This window comes from Rattus norvegicus, chromosome 20 (genome assembly GCF_036323735.1).
Source record: "Rattus norvegicus strain BN/NHsdMcwi chromosome 20, GRCr8, whole genome shotgun sequence".
Taxonomy (NCBI): Eukaryota; Metazoa; Chordata; class Mammalia; order Rodentia; family Muridae; genus Rattus; species Rattus norvegicus.
Window position 1 is genome coordinate 32,260,395 of NC_086038.1, and position 25,558 is coordinate 32,285,952.

General features: G+C 42.6%; 1 protein-coding gene across 3 annotated transcripts in view; it reads right to left on the reverse strand.

Annotated features, from left to right (window-relative positions):
• Positions 1-9,919: 9,919 nt before the first annotated feature.
• The window catches only part of Gopc (golgi associated PDZ and coiled-coil motif containing), a 49,322-nt gene continuing 33,683 nt past the window's right edge, over positions 9,920-25,558 (reverse strand). For 2 of the 3 annotated variants that reach the window (NM_001393720.1, NM_001107631.3), the window contains 4 exons: positions 19,656-19,751; positions 18,251-18,415; positions 15,174-15,354; positions 9,920-12,710 (listed from right to left, as the gene is read on the reverse strand). In NM_001393720.1, coding sequence (NP_001380649.1) covers positions 12,580-12,710; positions 15,174-15,354; positions 18,251-18,415; positions 19,656-19,751 — 573 coding nt within the window. In that variant the 3' untranslated portion in view covers positions 9,920-12,579. Of the gene's footprint in view, positions 12,711-15,173; positions 15,355-18,045; positions 18,140-18,250; positions 18,416-19,655; positions 19,752-25,558 lie in introns of those variants that run through there. The other variant, XR_010060701.1, reaches the window with a different exon arrangement.

A 25,558-nucleotide genomic window follows, 5' to 3' on the forward strand; every position in this document is an offset into this window, starting at 1 on the left:
GGAAGGTATTCCTCCATTTTGCACCGATCTCAGAGGCTATCCAGTCAGTGGTAGACTTTGGCTTTAATTAGCAGAGTTTTCCCACAGTTAAGAGTACTGGCTGCTCTAGTGGGAAGCCTGGATTCAATTTCCAGTACCCATATGGCAGTTCATAGCTGTCTGTAACTCCAGTTCCAGGGTATCTAATGCCCTCTTCTGACCTCTCAGGACACCAGGCAAGCACATGGTACATAGCTATGCATATGACCTAAGACTCATATGCACAAAATTGAATAAATAAATCTTTCTTAAAAAATGGCCTACAGCATTCCTCGTCCACAGTTAAGTGTTTAAAACCAACAAGGACATTCTTTTCAAAGTCACCAGAGGACCCTGAATCTAATGCACATTAGCATTAGTTTAGTTTGGAGGGTGTGCTGGGTAGTTTTATGTAAGCCCGACATAGGTTAGAGTCTCCTGGGAGATGAGAACCACAACTGTGAAGATGCCTCCACCCGATCAAGTTGTGGTGATTGACGTGGGAAACCCAGCCCATTGTGGATTCTACAAGAAAGCAGGCTGAGCAAGCCATGGGGAGCAAACCAGTAAGAAGCAGCCCTCCATAGCCTCTGCATCAGCTCCTGCCTCCACAAACTCCCTGTTTGAGTTCCTGGCCCTGACTTCTTTCAGGGATGGACTATGATGTGGAAGTGGCCAAATAAACCCTTTTCTTTCCAACGTGTTTGTGGTCATGGCGTTTTAGCACATTGATAGTAAACCTAACCAAGACAGGGAATTTTATTTGTTTCATTTCTTGTCTTAAGGCCAAGTTTCATTATATAGCCCAGGTTGACTTCAAACTCACTGTGTAGCCCAGGCTCTTAGCAGTTCAGCTGACTTAGCTGCCGGATACTGGGGCTTTTAGGCATGCCTGACTGGTTGTTTATTCTTTTGAGACAGGGTCTTGCTGTACAGCTTTGAATGCCCTGGAACCAATCTGTTGAGTGGGCTGTCCTCAAACTTGAGAAATCCTACCTCTGTGTCCCAACTGCTGGGGAATAAGCATTTATTTACTACTATGCTGTAACTGCAGGCTTTCTACCTGTGCCCAAGTCCCCTGAAACGCTAATTTTGAGACTGAATTATATATGGAGTGAATAAATGCCTAGCCCAACTAGATCATAACTTAGTTATCAGGTTATTCTAAGTGTGCCATACGGCTTGTTACTCTCTTCAGAGTTCATGTGACCGTCTTCCTCAAAGGTCTGGGACGAAACCCTTCATTCTGTTTTCCAGAATTGTTTTGCTCTCTCCCAGGTGTCTCACCTTCTACTTCCTGCTTTAGTTCATTGGCCATAGGCATCTTGATTGACAGGTGAATGCTTTACACAGAGCATAAAGAGGTTCTTTCTGTACTATGACTGTTTAAAACTGGTTTTCTTTAGGGATTTGAAGAGAGCCCTGTGTGGCTCAAGCTCACTGAAGCCGAGGACTCCCTTACTTCCATCTGCAATAGTGTCTCCTAGACTTCCCATCTCAGCTCCCGCTAATGCTACAACTGTCTGATACTCACACTATAATGAACCGTCAATAGAGCTCACACATGCACAGACAGCATATTTCTTGATTGGTATTCTTCGTCACCTTTTTCCACAGTCCAGACACCCTGTTTTGTTCATCCCATAACTCCTCTAAGTTTATGGGCTGAAGAGATGGCTCAGTGATTAAGAGCACAGGCTGCTCTTTCAGAGGACCCAGGTTTAATTTCCAGCATCCACATGGTGGGTCCCAACTGTCTGTAACTCCAGTTCTGGGAGAGCCGATGACCTCTTCCAGTCATCTTCAGCACAAGGCATTCATGTGGTCCACAGACATGCATGTGGACAAAACGCCTGAACACATAAAATAAAACTTAAAAACCAAGGTAATAAAAAAGATTTAAGCCCTGTAAGACCGATCCTTACAGAGACAGATGAGTCCAGCCCTCTACCACTTGAGTTTTGTGGCTGCACGATGAATTAAACTCTTACTTTTGCAAACTTATTTCATGGATTAGCTCCTAGGCTATGGAAAAAGATAAAGCTGGTTCCAAACAATCCCCAGGAAGAGGACAGGCAGTACCGCGAATAAGGTGAGTAAGTAAATAAGGGTCTACATTCTCAACTCACACATAGGGAATGAAGAAACCTTAGCTAGTTACAACACATTGGATGCCCAGTTCCTCTGGGTAGAAAGCGGCCCCCTTCTTTCTGCAAAGGTTACTGTCTTTGTTGCTATTGCAACATAGTGAAGAGCACTATGAGCAGGGCAACTGATAGACGAAAGCATTTAATTGGGGCTTCCTTACAGTTTCAGGGGATGACCACATGACAGGGAGGATAGAGGCAGGCAGGCAGGCAGGTAAGGAGTCAGGCAGGCAGGCATGGTGCTGGTGCAGTAGCTGAGAGCTTACATCTTACCAACAAGTTGGAGGGAGAGAAGAAGGGAGGTGGGAGAGAGACTAAGAATGGCCTGGGCTTTTGAAACCTCAACAAGGCCACACCTCCTCCAATGAGACCACACCCCCTCAAACAAGGCCACACCCCCTCCAACAAGACCACACTTCCTCCAACGAGGCCACACCTCCTCCAATGAGGCCACACCTCCTCCAAGGGGGCCACACCTCCTACTTTCTACAGTCTAACTGGGAACCAAACATTTTAATATATAAGCCTATGGCGGCCATTCTCGTTTAAACCACGTGATTACGGAGAGGAATCTTTTTGTTTGCTTTTTTTGTTTTTTTGTTTTTTTTTGAGAAAGGGTCTCATTGCATAGCTCCAGCTGATTCCAGAGCTTGTTCTGAAGACTAAGCTGCTATCAAACTCACAGGGACTTGCTTGCTTCTGTCTCCCAAATTCTGGGATTAATGGCCTATGTCAGCACACACAGCTTCTACAGGCGCTCTTTACACAGTACGTTCTTTACCCGTTACATTTCTACTTCATACATCTCAGCTAATTCTAACAAAAGAATGTTAATGTTTAAAAACAGCACTCTTCAATGTGGCCTCACTGTTCAAAATAGGATGTGAGGGGACCAAAATCTGCAAAGGACACACTAAGACCAAGTTCTCAGCAAAAAAGATTTATTTGCCCCATAGGGACAAAGAACAGGACAAGATAGAGGATAAGAAAGAAAAGAGGAAGGGGGGTTATTTATCTCTGGATAGAGGCAGACATGCCCCATAGTCAAATAGCAGTTTATAAGGAAAAAGGAAAACTCAGAGATAGGATGAGTTGCTTCATTTTGATAGGGCATGTTAATTAGGTGAGAAAAGGGGGGCTTTTGATAGCCACACTTCAATGCTTTGATAGCTGGATAATTGGGGGGAGTGGCCAAATAAAGGAATAGACCTCAGTGGCTAACTCTACCTGTAATCTAATGGTTTAGCAAGGAGGAAGGGGGAGTCAAGGTCAAGGCTTCCCAGAGACATGTTTGCCTTGCTCAGACCTACTAGAGTCTTTCAGGGTGGGCGAGTGGATGCTCTGATAAACTCTCCACAGCTAAGTCTTACCAGGCAGTCGAGCACAGAAAAGCAGAGTTTTCCTGTGTCCTGAGTATTGTCGCAAATGACCAGGCAATGCTATTATAAATCTGATTTCATTGGTGCCACCTTATCATATGGGAGTGTAGCTTACATTCTGTTGTCTATAATTTTGTCCTTAAGACATTTGCTCTGATGAAAAACACTGACCCAACAACCTAGGCTGTCGGAACTTCCCTCTGGGCATATTAGTGTTGTCATTTAAACTTTAATTAACCCTTGTAATCAATGCAGAAAACATCTAGAAATGAAATGGACTCCACAGGCACCAGAGGTCCTGAGTTCAGTTCCCAGCAACCACATGGTGGCTCACAACCATCTGCAATGGGATCTGATGCCCTCTTCTGGTGTGTCTGACGACAGCTACAGTGTACTCATATACATAAAATAAATCAATCTTTTAAAAACTGGTCAGGAGACTGGAGTGTTGGCTCAGTGGTTAGGAATACTTACTGTACTTTTAGAAGACATGAGGGAATGAGTTGCATTCCTAACACCTACATCAGATGGATCGTAACTCCTGTAGCTCCAGGTCCAAGGTATCTGATATCATGTTCTGGATTCTGCCAGCACCCACATATCCATGACACCTAATCACACAGACATACACATAAACTGAAAAAAACTAAAAATAAAAAATCTCCAAATCCAACTCAACTGACATTGTGTGTGTGTGTGTGTGTGTGTGTGTGTGTGTGTGGTGTTGTGGTAAATATTAAATAATGGCTAATCCTTTTACACTCGTAGAGCCACATGACACTGTGGTGCACCTCTATTTCAGCGGCTCCACTCTGCCCCCAAGTACTCTGACCTAGGCAGTCTACGGTCAGCAAGGTGCTACGCTGGTCTCTAGTGTTAGTTCCGGCACCCATGGGGCCAAATGGAGCTAACCATAATTTATCTCTGGTTAGTATCTGGCGGCTCTCTGCTAGCCGAGGACTCTCTGGTTCCAGTTACCCAGTAAAATCAGGGCTCTAGAGCTCCAGCATGGGCTGGCCTATCATGGCTCCCTGCCATGGACTCGGCTCGCACTCCCAACCACCCAGTGAAATCAGGACTCAATAAACTAAGACCATTCAAGACCATCCAGATCTGGATCGTCCTTCTCTGTCTCCATCTTGATTCTCCTCCTCCTTCCCCTTCTTTCCCGCCTTACAAAAGTTTTGTCCCTGCCTTATATTTTTACTGTCCATTCATAGCCTTGACCTAACTTGTGCCAGCCCTCACTTGCATATAGACATCGACCTACATGTGTATGTTTCTTTGATAATGTCTCGTGTATTTCTGGCTGGTCTTGGACTTGGCTATTTAATTGAGGATGACCTAGAACTTCTGAGCCTCCTGCTTCCAACCCCCTACTGCTCCATTTGTAGGTATGTGACTTGATGCTGAATTTATGTGGTAATGGGTACTGAGCCCAGGTTGTCCTGCATGCTAGTGAGCAGGGTTTATTTGGAGGTTGGGGTAGGGAGCTGGCCACCGTGTCCTAGAGACCAGGCTAGTCTCAAACTCCCTATGAGCATTCCTTGAACTTCTGATCCTCCTGTTTCCAAACCCCCTAATCCTGGGATTACGCACTACACCCCTTTCTTTTGGTTTTGGTTTTATAGAGAGTCTCCCATAGGTCAGCTAGCAGGGAATTCATTGTTTCTGAGAATGCGCTGGAATGCCTGACATTTCTGCCTCCATTTCACCCCCTTGTAGCTACTGATCACCACTAAAAACCATTAGAACTGTTTTAAACCTAGGCTCATCAATCCTTGTGCCATTCAGAAAAAAGAAAAACAATGTGAGTGAATGAAATACTGAAAGCCTGTATGTTCGTCTGTAGTTCCCTTTTTTCTCTTCACAGCTTGGCCCAGAATGGCCCAAGTCATAACTGAAACTGTGTGACCACGAACACATGGTATAACTTCTCCAGTCTTCAATTTATTCATCCTTAGAACGAATCTCAAAAAGCCCTCCAATCTAGTGGGTTGAATGCAGCTTTGAGGATCTCTTGCCCCCTACTGGCCATTTCCCAAATTGCACCTACCTTTCTAAGCTTAAAAACCAGTTTAGTGTCTGTTTTCCGTTCACCCAGGTTTCCTTGTTACAGACCAATCATCTTCCTCATTAGAAACTACAGGTCTTTCTGTTATCAAATACAAATAACTAAAGCCTTTATTTAAAGTTTATATAAAGCCCTTGTTCAAATCTTGATTTCTTTTTGTGTCATGCTGTGATTGCTCGCTAGGATCTATTTTTATAATTTTTTTTTGTGGTACTAACCAGTTATCATTAACTATACATGAAAAGTGTTTATTATTAATTTATGTGTGTGTGGTGACTTTTGTACGGTGATCAGAGGATAGCATTCAGGAGCTGAATGCCTTCCTCTATGGTGGGTTCCAGGTGTCTGTATGGGGTGTTGTGTAGAGTGTGTCTGTATGGGGTGTGGTGTAGTGTGTGTGTGTTGACATGCCATGAATTTTGTATGGTGGTTAGAGGATAGCTTTCAGAAATTGAAATGTCTTTCTCTTCTGTGCGTTCCAGGATCAAACTCAAGTCATCAAGCTTGATGCAAGTGCTTTTACCCACTGAGTCGTCTTGGGCCTGCCCTTTATATATTTTACGGCTATTTTAAGTAGGTGTACACAAGGTGTGGTGGTTTGCATGAGAATGGCCTTCATAGATAGGCTCACACTTGAGTATTAATTCCCCAGTTGGTGTAACTTTTCGAGGAAGGACTGGGAGGTGTGGCCTTGTTGGAGATGTGGAACTTTGAGGTTCCAAAAGCCCATCCATTCCCAGTTAGCTCTCTCGTGCTTGTGGATCAGTGTATAAGCTCTTAGCTCCTGGTCTAATGCCATGCCTGCCTGCTGCCATGCCCTCTACAATGATGGGTATGGCTTCTAACTAAATATGGGAGCCCTGAATACACTCTTCTTCTGTCGTCTTGGTCATGATGTCATCACAGCAACAGAAAGAAACCAAGTCACAAGGTTAGAATTATTTCAACTTTGTAGTAAACTGTTTAAAAAAATCTCTATCCCAAATGGTTTTTTTTTTGTCTTAATGTTTTGTATTAGCATATCAGCTTTTGGGGGGCAAAATTATACCCAGCGTATCTTCCCCTTTCCTTCCTCTGAGTTTTTACATCCTTATGGTTAAGTATATCCTTATTCAAAGTCAATCGATTCCTCCATCCCTGCAACTAGGAATTTTTTTTTTTTGATCAAATCCTCTCATCTTTTGAAGTACCCCATTGGTTCTTCACAGAATATACTAAATGTAGCATTGGGTGGTGGGGGAAACAGAGTCTTACTCTCAATAGACTGGACTGTCCTGGGACTCGCTATGTAGTGCAGAACTTTTCCTCCCTCCTGCCTTTCAAGTGATGGGCTTACAGGAGCATGCGACCAGCTTAATCTTAACACTTCTAGTGGATTAGTATTCTCTTACACTGAGTGTCTTCAGTTAAGCTTTGCTAGGACTTCAGTCTAGTTATATGCCTGCCAGCAGGGTACGTGGGGTTCCTACTGTCTCAGGATATGAGGCGGTAATAGCAATCTCTAAGCGTGAGGTTTTAATAGGAAAGGTGGGCGACTTTTTAATGTATTTTTGTTTTTAAAAATGTACATTGATGTTTTGCCTGCGTGCATGTGTTGTGTGCAGGGATATGGGACCCACTGGATCTGGACTTACAGACAGTTGTGAACTGCCATGTGGGTGCTGGGAATTGGTCCCAGGTTCTCTGGAAGAACAGCCAATGCTCTTAACCGCTGAGCCTCTCTGGTACCTGAGAATTAGTTTTACAAGAGGTTTTAATAGGAAGCATGGACTACTTTTACAAGATCAAGCAATCCAGGAGGACCAGCAGTCACCACCTTCACAGGCATCCATTCAAAATATCTCCAAGTATTTCAAGGCTCCCCACTGGCTTTAAGGATCAAACTCTTGGGGGTTGGGGATTTAGCTCAGTGGTAGAGCGCTTGCCTAGCAAACGCAAGGCCCTGGGTTCGGTCCCCAGCTCCGAAAAAAAGAAAAAGAAAAAAAAAAAAAAAAGGATCAAACTCTCACTGTAGTGGGGAGGTTTCCTCAGAACTCGTTGCCCTTCCTGAGGTCTAGCCCTCCTGTGGAAGTACAACAGGCGATGGGATAACAGCCTCCCCACCTGCCCTTCATCAGCAGTTCACCAACTTGACTTAATGGGAGCGGCCACCTCTGCTGTTCTGACACTGGCATCACGGTCTCCTAACACTCCAATTGCTGAATGTTCTAGATAATTCTTTGTGGATCTTTCTCCAGTTATACTACCTGAGGAGCCTCCAAGAACACGATTCACTGGGGAAGCCTGCCTGCGCCTATGACTACAGTTTGGGTTAATAAAGATCACTTTAATATGAGCTTAAGCACACACAGACAAAGTGAGCTCTGATGACAGGTACACCATATATACAGTATAGGGGGTGGGCCCTCAAAAATTTGTTTAGAGCACATTTTATAGGGTCAGTTAGTAGGTCCCCACTGTCTAGCATGTACTAAAATTTCAAATGTCTGGAAGGTGAGCAACACAAATCCTGTTTATATAGATATGTCAGGTATGTGAAAATCCTAATTAAAAAGTCCTGGTTATAAACTAACCAGCAGCTACACACACATGGTCCTCGGAAAGACACTCTTGTCCTACTATGTTCATAATTTTCTATGATCTCGGAAATATTTTAGCAACCAAGCTATGCTCCTGTGTCAGCACTAGAGGTATGCAGCTAAGAGGCCCATCCTGCTTCACTTTTGGGGTAGAAGATGATAGCTCTTCAATTTATTATCTTTAATCGTTTCTTTTTACAGTCTGGTTATCCCCCTCCTGGTCCACCCTGCTACAGTCCCTCATCCCATTTCTGACTGGTTGGTGGCTCGGTGTCAGAGAGATCTCACAGGTCCAGCTTAATTGAGACTACTGTTCTTCCTATGGGGTCGCCCTCCTCGACTTCTTTCAGCCTTTCTCTACTTCAACCACAGGAGTCCTTGACTGACTTCAGCCCACTGGTTGGGTATAAGTATTGTCATCTGTCTCTGTCAGTTGCTTGTGCAACAGCTTTATTAAGTGGTGAGATAAAAACGAGTGAAGCAGGTGGAGGCAAGGGGACCACAAAGCCGGTGTGCGTCTGGAAGAGGATGGATGGACTGTGCGAATGCCACTTCAAGTATAATGTAGAGTCTTCCTGGCAGTCTCCATGACCCATGGGATCTTTGTCCTCATCAGTGGCCGACCATCAGCCACCTGCAGAGGCACAGCTTTGGCCTGGACACAGACAATCCCAGTTTGAGGCATACGGGTCTCCAGACAGCTAAATGTCCTCCTGCTGGAGATGTCAAGAGATGAGCTCTGCTGCAAGGGCTGTTATGGCTCAAGACAACCTGGAAAACATTTATTGTCAAACGGAAACCAACACAAGGTCATCTGCAATACATTTTTATCTCCCTCCTCCCCCTCTTCTTCCTCCTCTTCCTCCCCCTCCTCCTCTCCCTCCTCCTCCCCCTCCTCCTCTCCCTCTCCCTCCTCTTCCTCCTCCTCCTCCCCTTCCTCCTCCTCCTCTTCCTCCCCCTCCTCCTCCTCCTCTCCCTCCCCGTCCCCCTATTCTTCTTCAAGGTAGACTGTAGCCTCTCTAAAACACAACACTGATCAACAACAAGAATGCGGATCCCTTTTTATAGCTTACAAATCAGGCAACAGCCTGAGGCGATGGGTTTTGGGGAAGACCTTTCCTTAGAGAACTTAAGAATGGGGAGCTTCGATTGCCACAGATGTGGGGTCTAAATCACAGCTACCGAAGGCAGGAGCAGGTATTCCTAGGTACTCAGAATGAGAGAGCTTCGGAGCTTAAGAATGCTTACCAGAAGGGGTTGGGGATTTAGCTCAGTGGTAGAGCACTTGCCTAGCACTGGGTTCGGTCCCCAGCTCCGGAAAAAAAAAAAAAAGAATGCTTACCAGAATGATCTCATGTGATGTGGAAAACTCTAAACTAGACATACGTAGATGTATGTGAAAGAATTTCCTTTCAAATACAAGGATTCGTATTATACTCTTATCAGTGCCATCACAATCATGTAACTTTAGCTTTCGAGATCTGTAATACAGAACCAAGCCAAAGGGGCCAGGGTTCCTGCCGTCTGCTAAGTTTAAAGCAGACTGCCCATCCCAGAGCTGTTCCAACAGTTTCTAACTCCCATAGATGAAACAGTTAAGACTACACGATGCCTACTCAACCTATAGCCCTCTACCTCAGCGTCTGGACTCAGCCTTGGGTATTTAATGACACATTGGGACAAGTCACAGGAACTACTTACAACCCACAAGAAACCAAAGTATTTAAGTGAATGAAAGAGAAAACATTTATTTTCCTTCAAATCTGATCAATACCACTTTAATGTTGAAGATGTCATTTTTATTTACAGGCTAATTAAGAATATGAAACTTAACTAGATATAATACAATTATCATAAATCACCTTATATGTGAATCAATATATTTTTGTTTTAAACTATGAAAACGGAAGCCCACTGCTGTGGGGCCTATTCCAGCACCATGGACAGGCTATTTGTCATTGCTCAATTCTAACCAACAGACACGCAAGCTCTTCATCTCTCTTAATTTAATTTAACAATAATCCCTAACTCAAATGTGTCGCTTCTATCATGCTCGTTAGAGAACTGCAGAAGACAATTCTGCACAGTAAGTGTGACTGCGTCTGCACACATACCTCTCAAGTTCTACTCAACACGTTTTCATTGTAATGGCTTTGCAACGGCTTTCCGCCCACTTTTTGGCTTTGTTCAGTAAGATTCAGTGTTATATGGGCGTCTTTCCTATGAAATATAAAAACTATTTTTCATTAAATGCTTTGGGAAGGGTTTGACTACCTAGTTCATCCCTAGTGATCACACACTCTCAAGTGAACTCCCAGCTAGGCCTGGGAGAATACCAGATGCTCTCTTTCAGAGCAGCACTCCCGCCACTGAGCTCGCATGTGCTTCCAAAGCAGAGAGAGATGTGAAGACTGACCCGCGGAACCATAAACTACTCTTTCTAAATATACTCCGTACCCATTTCACACAATCCCTCACAGGCAGCGCACAGAAATGTTCAATCTGTTTCTCTAAAATTCTGCTTCCATGTTTACTGTGAAGATCTTGAAGAATTCAAAGGGTTATAGCTTACATTTCCTAGTGATTCAATCATCGTATATAAGGCATATAATGTTTGAAGAAAAAGGAGAAGAAAACGGCCATGGTCATTCCCAGGCAACATTGAAAGGTTGAAAGGATATAGGAGCAACATGGTTTCAGGTCAAAGCAAAAATGGTTTCAGATCTGTTACCATGGATACTTTTTCCTAAATGAACACATTGGCTACCACCTACTTTGAAGGTCTCAGGTCATGCACTGGGGTATGTATTCGGTGTGGGAGGAATACGTGAGGAAAAAACAATCCTTCTTTTAAGAGGCCTAGCCTGTCAGGAGCAAACAGTAATATGTAAGGTGTTTATTCATTTGTACAATTGAAATGCTAACCTTGTTTACAGGCAATGTTACACTACAAGGCATCTCAGCACGAGGAACAAGATACAGACAAAGTGCACTGCCAGCCACCGTTAACATGGTGACACCAGGAAGAACCACCACAGACCATGAATGGGCAACAGTTAAGTAAATTTATAAATAGCAAAATCACAAAATAAAGTATATACATTTTATAGATTCAACTTTGAACAAATATATAATGCATCTGGGAAAAACAAGCATACCAAGGAAGAGATACTGATACTGTGAAAGCCTTATATGAAGGCTTCTCCTACTTACAATTCCCTTAGGTATAAATCCTTTAAAACAGTGACTTTGCAAAAATCACCTCTTTAAATACAGTATTTTGACTTTGCCTGGCAGGGTGCAATGGCCTGTAGGTCAGGAAAGAAGGGAGCAGGCAGTCTGCTTAGTTCTGACACGAGAGAACTAACACATTTACAGAGCTTGCACGCGAGTATTGCTTTAGTCCAACATATACTGATATGAAAATCGATGTGCTCACTGTGCCAAACTGTCTGTACCTCATCTTGCCCACCTTGGCCCCGGCTTGTTAAATGACTGGCAAGTCAGGTACGTAAAGCCAACTGCTGTTTGAACACAATGTATTCCATGACATAGTAAGGTTCCCGACTATCACATGTCAAAGCTTAGGAACAACTCAAAAATGTATAAAACTGTCTTTCGTGGATTCCAGACACTAACAGTGTAATGCTCCAACACCATGCACACAGATCAACATAATTGAAAACAGGCATTTCCGCTCCTCTGCGCTTCCTTTCACAATCTAAAGTGAAATGTCCAGTTGCTTTCCCAGACTATTCTAGTGCAGCACTGATTGATACAAGATTGCCTAAAGAAACTAGTCTATACCGCAGCTGAGTAAACGGAGAGTGAGCTCGGCATAATGATTTAGATAGTAATTTAGGTACAAAGAGTTAATTCAGATATCAGGAATGTACAATATACTTCTTTAAAAAACCTGGAACAAATTTTTCAATTAAGCAAAAATGTCAACCTAGATTTTTGCAATTCACTGAGTCAAGTTCTATCATCTGAAATTCCACAGTTACCCTTAGGGAATCTATGGCATCATTTACTCTGCTGTATTTAAAGGGAACTTAGAAAATTCCAGTTAGCACTGTCCTGTTAAATATGAAAAGGAGCCAAAGGAAACAGCATCCACTCGGCCTGGTAATACCCCTTTGGGAAACACATGCTTTGGTGCTTAGATTTCAGGAAAATCAAAATTGCCTTCCATGCAATAGCTAATTAAGGTGTACCACAGAAAACAGGGGTTTATGCACTTAGAATTGTTCACATGAAGCCCTGAGGTTCCCGCCTTACTCTAGGCAACACACAGCCTCCCTGATCTTGTGCAGTCCTTGCCACCATCTTCTCCAGTGCCCCACATTCCACGAGTCTGACAGCAGCGTGTCTGGGAAGGATTAGTAGGCCTTCTTCTGATGGAGGCTGTGCGGATGAGCTGCTCTCACAGCAGTGTCGTCCAGAGGGCTTTCACCCGAAGCCCCCACGTCCCCATTCTCATGGGCATCCCTCACCGTCTTCTTGTTATATCCTGAGAGACGACACAGAGGAAACAACATATACTTCTGGCTGAAAATATGTCCAAGTTTTAGTTTTACTAAGGAAAAAATGTTCAATGAAATTATTAGCAGCGATATAAGGCAAATTAACACTGCCCTGATCAAATTAATAGTGCTTAAGGGAATTCTTTAATCTTACAGCAGATAGCAAACATCATATACGTTTTAAAGTGTGAACTATTAAAGCTACCTGGAAGTTGTGAAATAAGTCTATCCAGTTTTCTAAAAGCCTTAGGGTTGACATATTAAATTATAAAATCCATTGTACTTATACAATTATCTACTGAAATACACATATTTTAACTTTTATATTTTGCTTCCATATTATTTAACTTCAGGTCATTGAACTGTAAGCTAGTTGACTGCTAAACAATCTGCTGGCAAGATGTCTAGCTGACCATTAAAATAAACTTTGGTTCATTTACCTAGCATCTCTAACGGGGTTGTAAGTAACTGTGCTTGATGGTGAAACCCACTAAGTGAGCTGAGAAAGATCTGTATTAAACAACAACCGATGATGTAGGTTGGCCATGCAGTGCCATGCTGTACGGCATGCATTTTGGCTGAGGCACATTTCATGTTTTAAGTGTTTGCAGTTTACATATGTGAGAAAAGTTTTCTAACCTCGGTTATAAAAAAAAGCAAGGAACTTTTTGTCTGTTTTTCTTTTTTTGAGACAGGTTTGTCTGTGTAACCCTGGCTGTCCTGGAACTCATTCTGTAGACCAGGCTGGCCTTGAACTCAGAGATCTCCCTGCCTCTGCCTCCTGACCACTAGGATTAAAGGTGCCACCACCTCACCCTACCCTGCTGCCCCACCCTCATCTTGGAACAGGTTTTTAATAAAATGACAATGGGGCCATGGGAGAGCAGCTCAACACTATAGGGTAAATGTAACAGACTCCACCCTAGACAGAGTCTCACTGTGTAGTTCTGGCTGTCTTGGAACTCACTTTGTAGACTGGGCTAGCCTCAGACTCAGTCTCATCTACCTCTGACTTCTGAGTGCTGCTTGCTATTTATTTCTGAAAACATTTGTTAAACAGATTTCATTTCATTTATGTGTGTATTATGTAAACATGTTAAATGCTTGTTGAGGCCAGAAGAAGGTACCAGATTCCCTGGAGCTGAAGGTACTGTAGTTGTGAGCTGCCGTGTGGCTGCTGGGAACTGAACTTCTTTGGCTCCAGTAGCTGGCTATACCTACACACAGGTTTTTATTCCTTTGTGACAAAAGCACGAAGAACCAGCTTCACAGAAGTGTGGCTGGGGAGAGTATTTCACTGTCTCACGCTGCACTGCTGACGTAAGCAGCAACTCAAAAGCTGACACATTTCCCTGCATCACTTAAGAATCGCGTCAACTAGTGTCCATCCAGCTCATTACAGACCTGTACTTGGGAGCCAGTCAAGTTTATAGGGACGTAAGCGATGTTCTACAAAACATAACTTTCACTTAAGAGCTCATATTTCTGGCAATAAATACTCTCAACTGTCTTCTCTGAAGTAACACACTGTAAAATTTGAAGATAATGCTCACCTAACTGTCTGAATAACCATCATCTGTCAGTCATTCTTCTGAAAAGTCAGTAACCTAACACCGAAAACGTAAGGATAAGAGAGGGCAGGGCCTGTGATACATGCCCGTGATGGCAGCATTTGGACACTGAGGTAGAAGGACTTGTAATTTCAAAGCCAGCCAAGACGATACAGTGGCATCTTGTCTCAAAAAGAAAATCAAACTAAGCAATGTACTCAAGAATTAACATTTAATAAGAAAAAATAAGTTTTATAGCTTTATTCCCAAATGCCAATTTTATCTAAAAATAATTACTGTTTCACCACAGAATTACCAGGAAAAGCTCCTCACTCTACAGGCCTCTCAAGAGGTCCCAGTGACTCCCAGACACCTATGATAACTTGGAAAGCATGGCCCTACCCAAAGGAAGCACTAGCATGGTTCTTTTATAAGTACCGAATCTACATTAAGGTACCTGGGCCCTAAAGGAATGCTAGGTTTTGTGTTAGAAGAGAAGAATCTACATTAAGGTACCTGGGCCCTAAAGGAACGCTGGGTTTTGTTTCAGAGCTGAGGAAATTTGAATCCTGGTTTTTCAAGCATCTTAGGCAACATGAACTAGAGAACACGGAAACTAGTGGACCACAGTAAACCTGCAGACTCACTACTCATTCCTTCTGCTCTGTGTCATTTAACACGTTACTGACGAACACTGAGGCTTTTACAATAAAATATTAATAAACCAGGTGGTGATGGTAGCTGTGCATGCCTTTAATCCCAGCACTTAGGAGGCAGAGGCAAAGGCAGGCAAATCTCCAAGTTCAAGGCCAGCCTGGTCCCTAAAAACCAAAAAAAAAAAAAAAAAAAAATTTTATTAATAACCAATATATTCATAATAAATTTGGAATGATTTTTTACCTTGTAACACTTTCATTTCACCACTGCTGTCTTTGCAACTAGCACCAGAATTACCACCGCCTTCTAACTCATCAAGATACAAACGGTAGCGGTGCCCACTCTCGTCTTCATACTCGACATTTTCATCATCAGAATCCACTTCAGGGGCCACGTAGACTACTTCAAATTCAATCTCTCCTCTCTAAAACAGGACGAACACAGAAAGTCAAGTCACTGTGCTCATAACCACAACAGAATTCTTGGTCTTTGGAAACAGGCACTGAGAGGAAGAGAGGGCAGGCACTGCTCCTGCTCAGTCAGGCAGGAGATTCTAGACGCTCGAGATGTACAAGACAGGGAGGCCATGACAGTCAGACCACGCCATGGTTCTTCTCTGTGAGGGAGTTCCTTCTATGGATCAAAGCATTCATTCACTTCAGACAAGGTCTTAGCAGAGTCGGCTGGCCTTGAATCCACACAGCCGAGGATGAGCGTCAACTCCTGATCTCCCTGTCTCCACCTCTTACGAGAAGAAGTGTTTGCCGCTATTCCTGGCCTGTCCACAGTATTTTAAAAAATCTATCAAAAATAAAAAGGATGCTTAACTATTAAATTTACAGAATCTTAGAATAAGTGTTTAGTTTAAAGACATCTTGTTTTTTACCAGCAATCTAGCAAATCCATTTAAACTGATATTAAATAAACTTTTATGTAAGGTGTCATACAAACTTTGCTAGTTCAAGAAATTGTTGTTACTGCTCCTCACTAAGAACTTCCCCCTTAAAAGAGGAAGCTATTCAGAGGCCTAAGCTAACCTCTACCTTGCCCAAACTAGACTCAAACTTGCAGTAATACTCCTGACTCAGTTTATCCAAACTAGACTACAAATGTGAGTTATACTCAGCTTCTTGGTAAGTCATAAACCTTTACCTTAAAAATTTATCTTTTTACTGAGAAACAACAGTATTATAAAGGTATTTATTTAGGAATATTGGTAATTACTGTATTTATTGTATAAAATCAAGCTTTATTGACTCTGCAGAGGATATCCCCATCTGTCTCTTCTCCTAAGTGAGAGAAGCCTTGATGACGGGTGAGGAGAACAGGCAGCTTTCCCAGAACCTAAGCAAGCAGAGAAGCTGCGGTGACGGACAGTCCTTATTCCTTTTCTACACTTGGCCACATGGGATATCCTTACTGCTATTCCTTAAGAACAACTAGATGCTCAAGTACAGAGTTACAAGCCATTTTCAGTTTAAACAAAGTCTCCAAGTTGTACCTGCCATTTACTGAGATTACAATCGCACCCGAGCCTTGTGCTTGTAACTCTGAACATCATGGTCTGTCTTTTCTAGAAAGAAAGTCTGTTGGTTCTGACTGCTACCCACTCAGGTGACGTCTTCGGTGCTCTGCTCTCCTGCGACTCCTTCTGAGGAATGTGCTGGGGTTCTGTTTTCTTTAACACTCACCACTGCCTACCTGCAGCTCCTTACCACAGCTGCCGTTCACCCAGTTCTCATGCTACCGACAGAGTCAAACTGCGCCTAGAGAACACCACTCACACTACAGCGGCATCCCTAGATCCTTCCTTCTTAGGAGACAAGGAAACGACAGGCGCATCACGGCAATATAGGCTTTAGAGAAAAGATGCTGGCAGGAGACTCTTTCAGTCAGAAAATATAATGGAAAGGATCCTTACTTAGAACTCCTCTAGCCCAGTTTTCCTATTTAAAGTAACTAAGCTGGGCTGCAGAGAAGGGTCAGTGGTTAAGGGCACTTGCTGCTCTTGCAGAGGAACCAGATCTGACTTCCAGTACCCAAATAATTAAAAATAAAAACCGTTTGTGACGGTAAACAGAGTATGTAGTAGTCTTTGGTGAAGCTCTATAGCATGTCCAGCCGTGGCCCACATGCATGTGCCCAGGATGTCTATGACCACGGCCCAACACAAACCTAAGCTGACTTAAAACACTGTGAGACTGTTTCTGCCATTGTGTGTGCGTGTGTGTGTGTGTGCGTGCATGTGTGTGTGCGCGCGTGTGCGCGTGTGTGTATGTGTGTGTGCGCATGTGCGTGCGTGTGCGCGTGTGTATGTGTGCATGTGTGTGTGTGCGTGCGTGCGTGCGCGTGTGTGTGTGCGTGTGTGCATGCGTGTGTGTGTGTGTGTGTGTGTGTGTGTGTGTGTGCGTGCGTGTGTGGTCACAATGCTTTGTCACAGTATCACAGGTTGGAAATTTATACCAACACAAATTTCAGGCTTAATATAAAAGACCTTTCCAAAAGAAGAGAAACCATTATCAGTGAGCCCTCCCTGTACTGAAGCTATTTACGTGATGCCACGGGGGTGGTATGTGCAGTAAGGTCTGTCACTAGAGGTGACGCTAAGCTGACTGTCCGCACACTGACATTCCACTACGGTCACTCTACACCAGTACACCACACTGACGGCCCAAACATTCTATTCCCTCAACTCTATTCCCACAGGAAGACGGAGGCTGTAAGGACATGAGATAACAAATCTGACTCTAAATGTGGATTCTTATTCTATAACTCATTTGCTATCAACTGAGCACATCCTTTGTTCTCCAGGAATTGCAGTTTCATGACTTTAATATTTACTATCATTATTTTATATTATGTATATGTGTGTTTCGCCTGTACGAATGTCTGTGCCCATGGAAGCAACAAGAGGGCTTAGGTTCAATCCTGGAACTAGAATTACAAAAGGCTATGACCGCCGTGTGGAAGCTGGGGACTGCATCTGGGTCCTCTGCAAGAGCAGCAAGTGCCCTCGGCCACTGAGCCGTCAATCTCTCCAGCCCAGCTTACCTACTTTAACTAAGAAAACTGGGCTGCACCTGTCATTCACGCTGTTGATCTTCAGTAGCTGTACCTGTCCTGTGCTGTGTTACACACATTACAGCTCCATGGCCACCGCACAGATGAGACTGCTACAGGACTCACATCATCTGTCCAAAGCTAAGTAGCTGTAGAAAGGAGCAGAGGTAACTTTTCAGCAAATATGACCAAGTGACATCTATAAGCCTCAAAGGAGAGAACACGGTCTGTAGCAGTTTTAATGACATAGGAGAATTCACCTGCTGGGAAAGTATGGTCACGGCTTCTTTGTGCTTTGTGTCCCTTAGGTTAACGCCATTTACTGCCAGAACAGCATCTCCGACATGGAGCCCTCCACACCTATCCGCAGGCTGTCCTGGATGGATCTCCGAGATGAGAATGGGGACACCGTGCTCCTTCCCACCCTGGCAACATCAAAGGAGCAGGTTACTTTAGATTCCATAAATGTTAACATGACTGCAGGTCATCTTACACACAAGACACTGTCTTTAAAATTCATTACAATAAACAGCTCTGTAAGCATGGGGTGACATTCTACTCACTATCAGAGAGGTACCTCTGAGTACAATGACTAAGACCATATGGTTTTCTGAAATCATTATAGGCCTCAAAATTAAAACAGCCTAAACAACTACAATAGCCTCATTTTTTAAACATTAAAAACCATATATACTAGTCCTGCACAGCTCTTTCAGCCATCTGTGGTCCCTTCCAAAGCACTTTTGTCACATCTAAATTGTTATGTATTGTAGTGGTTTGAATAAGAATGGTTCCATAGGCTCCCGGGGAGTGGAACTGTTTGAACTGATTAGAAGGATTTGCAGGTGTGGCCGACTCAGAGCACTTACTCTGTGTGTTACCAGAGGTGGGCTTTGACCTTTCAAAAGCTCAAGTCAGACCCAGTGTCTATCTCTCTTGGTCTGCAGATCAGAACATAGCTCTCAGCTAATGCTGTAGTGCCATGCATGTCATGATAATGGACTAAACCTCTGAAACTATACGTATGCTCCAGTTAAATGATTTATTCTACAAGAGTTGCCTTGGTCATGATGTCTCTTCAGAGCAATAGAGGAGTGACTAAAATATGTATAATAAGACCAATTACTTTATGTATAACCAGGATACTTTTTTTTGAGACCGGGTCTCTCTATGCTCTGGCCATCCTGGAACTCAGCACGTAGACCAGTGGCCTTGAACTCACAAAGATCCACCAGGCTCTGCTCCCCAAGTGCCGGAATTAAAGGTGTGCGACATCACATCTGGCCTTAACCAGGATAAGCTTGCAAGAGAAGTATCAATTTCAGAAATCCAAAATATGATTGGTAGCTGTCACTTTACATGCTTATATATGTTATTTCTACTTTAAATTTTTTTAATTTTACATACATAGGTTTTTCTGCATGTATGTCTTTGTATCATGTTCACATCTGCTCCCAGTTGTATTAAAAACATCAAACTATACCTAAATTATGGGAAGCTTTCCTTATACACAAAAAGGGTTTATGTAAAAGTACTGCTGCTTAATTTTTGAAAAATTCAGTTATTTTGGGCTATATCCATAACAATTTGTTCCCCCAGATGACGCCCAAAAAGGGAGCCTGTTCCTACCTGACAAACACCATAGGAAATGAAAGCACGACTCACTGTAATAGAAATGCCAAGGCCTTCATGATCTTCCTTAAGGAGGAGAACTTTTCTAATTGGACCAACTCCCTGGCTTTTCTTCAAAGAGTCTTGATCCTAATTGCAGGGAAAAAAGGAAGAAAATAATCAAATTCAGGATTGAAATCAAGCAAGTAGAAACAAAAAGAACTATACAAAGAATCAACAAAACCAGGAGCTGGTGGTTCTTTGAGAAAATCAACAAGATAGATAAACCCTTGGCCAGATTGACCAGAGGGGGAGAGAGTATCCAAGTTAACAAAATCAGAAATGAAAAGGGAGACATAACAACAGAATCTGAGGAAATTGAAAAAAATCTCAGATCCTACTACAAAAGCCTATATTCAACAAAACTAGAGAATCTGGATAAAATGGACAACGTTCTAGAAAGTTAAATGAGGATCAGATAAACTATCTAAACAACCCCATAACTCCTAAAAAAATTGAAGCAGTTATTAAAAGTCTCCCAACCAAAAAAAGCCCAGGACCAGATGGGTTTAATGCAGAATTCTATCAGACCTTCATAGAAGACTTCATATCCAAACTTTTCCACAAGATAGAAACAGACAGAGCACTACCAAATTCCTTCTATGAAGCCACAATTACTCTTATACCTAAACCACATGAAGACTCAACAAAGAAAGAGAACTTCAGACCAATTTCCCTTATGAATATCGATGCCAAAATACTCAATAAAATTCTGCAAACCAAACCCAACAACACATCAAAACGACCATCCATCCTGATCAAGCAGGCTTCACCCCAGGCATGCAGGGATGGCTCAATATAGGGAAATCTGTTAACGTGATCCACTGTGTAAACAAACGCAAAGAACAAAAATACACGATCATCTCATTAGATGCTGAGAAAGCGTTTGACAAAGTTCAACACCCCTTCATGGTAAAAGTCTTTGAAAGAGCAGGAATTCAAGGCCCATGCCTAAACATAGTAAAAGCAATATACAGCAAACCAATAGGCAATATCAAACTGAATGGAGAGAAACTTGAAGCAATCCCACTAAAATCAGGGACTAGACAAGGCTGCCCACTGTCTCCCTACTTATTCAATATAATACTCAAAGTCTTAGTCAGAGCAATCAGACAACAAAAGGAAGTCAAGGGGATATAGATTGGAAAAGAAGAAGTCAAAATATCACTATTTGCAGATTATATGATAGTATACTTAAGTGACCCCAAAAGTTCCACCAGAGAACTACTAAGCCTGATAAACAACTTCAGCAAAGTGGCTGGATATAAAATTAACTTAAACAAATCAATAGCCTTCTTCTACTCAAAGGATAAACAAGATGAGAAAAAATTAGGGAAATAACACCCTTCACAACAGTCAAATAGCATAAAATACCTCAGTGTGACTCTATCCAAACAAGTGAAAGACATGTATGACAAGAACTGCAAGCCTCTGAACAAAGAAACTGAAGCTCTCAGAACATGGAGACACCTCCCATGCTCATGGAATGGCAGGATTAATATAGTAAAAATGGCCATTTTGCTGAAAGCAATCTACAGATTCAGTGCAACTCCCATCAAAATTCCAACTCAATTTTTTATAGAGTTAGAGAGCAATTTGCAAATTCATCTGGAATAACAAAAAACCCAGGATAGTGAAAACTATTCTCAACAATAAAAGAACTTCAGGGGAAATCACCATCCCTGACCACAAGCAGTATTACAGAGCAATAGTGATAAAAACTGCATGGTATTGGTACAGAGATAGACAGGTAGACCAGTGGAATAGAATTGAAGACCCAGAACTGAACCCACACACCTATGCTCTTTGACAAAAGAGCTCAAACAATCCAGTGGAAAAAAGACAGCATTTTCAACTGGAGGTCAGCATTTAGAAGAATGCAAATTGATTCATTCTTATCGCCCTGTACAAAGCTTAGGTTCAAGTGGATCAAGAAGAACCTTCACATAAAACCAGATACACTCAAACTAATAGAAGAAAAAGTGGGGAAGCATCTCGAACACATGGGCACTGGAGAAAATTTCCTGAACAAAACACCAATGGCTTACGCTCTAAGATCAAGAATCGACAAATGGGATCTCATAAAATTACAAAGTTTCTGTAAGGCAAAAGACACTGTCATTAGGACAAAACAGCAACCAACAGATTAGGAAAAGATCTTTACCAATCCTACAACTGATAGAGGGCTAATATCCAATATATACAAAGAACTCAAGAAGTTAGACTCCAGAGAGCCAACTAACCCTATTAACAATAGGGAACAGAGCTAAACAGAGAATTCTTAGCTGAACATTATCGAATGGCTGAGAAGTACCTAAAGAAATGTTCAACATCCTTAGTCATCAGGGAAATGCAAATCAAAACAACCCAGAGATTCCACCTCACACCAGTGAGAATGGCTAAGATCAAAAACTCAGGTGACAGCAGATGCTGGTGAGGATGTGGAGAGAGAGGAACACTCCTCCATTGTTGGTGGGATTGCAAACTGTTACAACCACAATGGAAATCAGTCTGGAGATTCCTCAGAAAATTGATTGTACTACCTGAGGACTCAGCTATACAACTCCTGCATTTATACGCAAATGATGCTTCAATATATAACAAAGACACGTGCTCCACTATGTTCATAGCAGCCTTATGTATAATAGCCAGAAGCTGGAAAGAACCCAGATGCCCTTCAACAGAGGAATGGATACAGAAAATGTGGTACATCTACACAATGGAGTACTACTCAGCTATCAAAAACAATGACTTCATGAAATTCATAGGCAAATGGAATGAACTAGAAAATATCATCCTGAGTGAGGTAACCCAATCACAGAAGGATACACATGGTATGCACTCACTGATAAAAGTTCAAATTACCCAAGGTACAATCCACAGACCACATGAAACTCAAGAAGAAGGACAACCAAAGTGCAGATGCTTCAGTCCTTCTTAAAAGGGGGGACAAAAGTATTCATAGAAGGGGATTTGGAGCAGAGATTGATCGAATGGCTATCAGAGCCTGCCCCTCTTGGGAATCCAGCCCATATATATACAGCCACCAAACCTAGACAATATTGATGAAGCCGAGATGCATGCTGGCAGGAGCCTGATCTAGCTGTCTCCTGAGAGGCTCAGCCAGAGCATGACAAATACAGAGGCGAATCCTAGCAGCAAACCATTGAACTGAAAATGGGGTCCCCGTTGGAGGAGTTAGAAAAAGGACTGAAGGAGCTGAAGGGGCTTGCAACCCCACAAGAACAACAATACCAACCAATCAGATCTCCCAGACACTAAACCACTACCCAAAGAGTACACATGGACTGACCTCCAGCTGCGTATGTAGCAGAGGATGGCCTTGTTGGGGACCAATAAGAGAAGCCTTTGGTCCTGCCAAGGCTGGACTCCCCCCGCCCCCCACCGAGTGTAGGGGAATGTCAAGGTGGGGAGGCAGGAAGTTGGGGTGGTTTGGGAGGGGCAATACTGGGCAAGGGGGATGGGATAGGGGGACTTATGGACAGGAAACCGGGAAAGGGAATAACATTTGAAATATAAATAAAAAATATCCAATAAAAAAAAGGAAAAGAAAAAAGTATTATTCAAATAAGTAACAAAGCAAGCTGAACTCATGTTACTAACTTGCCTTTAGAAACCATTATTAATCTCCTGGTATAGATATATATTACAGCAATTAAAAGGTGAGATGAAAATGCTGATATGGTAAAATTTATAGATGATTTTTTCTACCTTTTGTCAATATATATGTTTGCATAGTAAGACATTATAAAATTACCAGGACTCAAGTAATAAATAAGTATCTTCAAGTAATAAAGTAGTAACCATGTATCTTCACTAGAAAATACCTTTAGGGATTTATATAAATGTTATTTTTCGAACTGATAAATTTTTATCAGCTTAAACATTAATTACTTTTTATTCCCTAGTGCTCTACAATCTACCTGTTAAAGTACCTTATTCCATTAATTGTCCCTTTGAACTTCCTTGCCTGATTTTTAATTTTTTTAGTTCAAACCTACGATTGTTTGCAGGCCAAGCAAACTCTGCAGTGACCCCTGTCAGCTGCCTCTGGTGTCTTTGATCTTTTTCTTTCTACTAAACTCCTTTTCAACTCAGCAAGCAAATACACTCTCTGCATCTTCCAGTGATAAGATCCTGACAAACCCCACCCCAAACCCAAAGTAAACCAAGCAAAAACAGAGCCCAACCCCAGCATCCCGTCGACCTTTCTTGCTTTGTCAGTCACTCCCTTTATCTGCCACACATACTTCCTTGCCTCCCACATTACTGTGGTCACTGTGATTAAGACTTTGTCCCTAGCCTGAAATTCTCTTTATGGTCACTTGTAAAAATATTGCTGAATGCAGTGAATACTTTTTAGTCCCTATTGTACTAGAGCCCTGCATAAGGCTGACAGGGGCCAACAAACACCCTTTGAAGCCCACCTTGTTCCTCTGTTTTTCTTACACTACTTTCCCAGGTGAACTAAGCTGACTGTACCAGGAGTCTTTCTCTGTGACATTCTCTCTTCCTCCACAGTCCTCTTCTTCCTTCCTACTCCTGGCTAGTTTGTGCATGCTTCCCTTGGCTCCTGACTTCCATGATTTCAACCATATAGCTTCTCTATCATCTCTCCACTCAAGACTTCCTTCCTGAGCTCCATTCATACACCCAAGTGGATGGATTTCTTACACGTCGCAGCCGAATCTCAAACACTGCCTGTCTAGACTGATGCCATTCTCTCCTCCCACCGACCTTCATTTCCTGCACTTCCCTTATCAGCCAAAGCCAAAGTACATGTGGCTCGCCAAGCAAAGCTCCTCTGCTCTTCCTCTGCTCTCACTTCCTTAACTGTCAGCTCAGTCAAGCCCCTCAATCCAATTCTCTCCATTTACTTCCCAATGTTACTTCTCAAGCCTTTCTCATTTTTCCCGTGGATCACCACAGTCTCTCTGACTGAGGCAGCCGGCATAATACCACACTACTGTGCTCACTATTTTATTTAAAGGCTCATAACTACCAAAGTAACTTAAGACTCCCGTATTTAATGTAAAATAACTCTGCTCTCTGGCTTCTAGTTGACTAGTTAGCTGATGTCACAAAGCTATTTGAGTATTCTTTGTCACTCTGATATGCTGCCACTGTGTCCCGCCCATAGCCTAGTTCCCAGACTTACGGGACCTCACAGTTAATATGAGCATTGGGCTCTAGAATCAGAGACCTATCTATGCACTCTGACCCTGTTCCTCACTCTATGCTATTATTCTTCTAATAATAACGTTAGTGGAGGCAGTAGATTATTCTACTGTTTATAGCTGGGGTAGTTTGAATGAGAATGGCTTGTGTATTTGAATGCTTGGTTCCCAGTAGGTAGACTGTATTAGGAGGTGTGGCCTCTTGCTTGCTCTCTGATTGCTGTCTGTAGGTCAGGATGTAAGCTCTTAGCTGTTCCAGTGCCATGCCTGCCTGCTCGCCATCGTGCTCACCATCGTGCTCACCATAGACTCACCCTGTGAAACTGACCAAGCCCGTCAAATGCTTCCTTTTGAACATAGTGCTTCACCACAGCGGCAGTAACTAACACAGAGGCCATGTTCAACTGGTAGTAAAATATGTGGCCCCCTGGAGGGAAGTCTGCTTCGTATGTTAAACTGCTATCGTTAAAGTCTGTATTATCTAATAAGGATTTACCTAAGCTCCTAGACAGTGCTGGCTATGGAACAGAAAACTGAACAGATTTCAGATTCTATCCTAATTGAAGGCCAAATAAATGTAAATGTTATTTCAGACTCTGTGTTTGGAGGTAGGTACCAAAAATTCCTTTGACAACTTCTCCCAAATACAACTTACCACAGGTAAGTTTATAACAAATTTAAGCACACTCAACCATGATA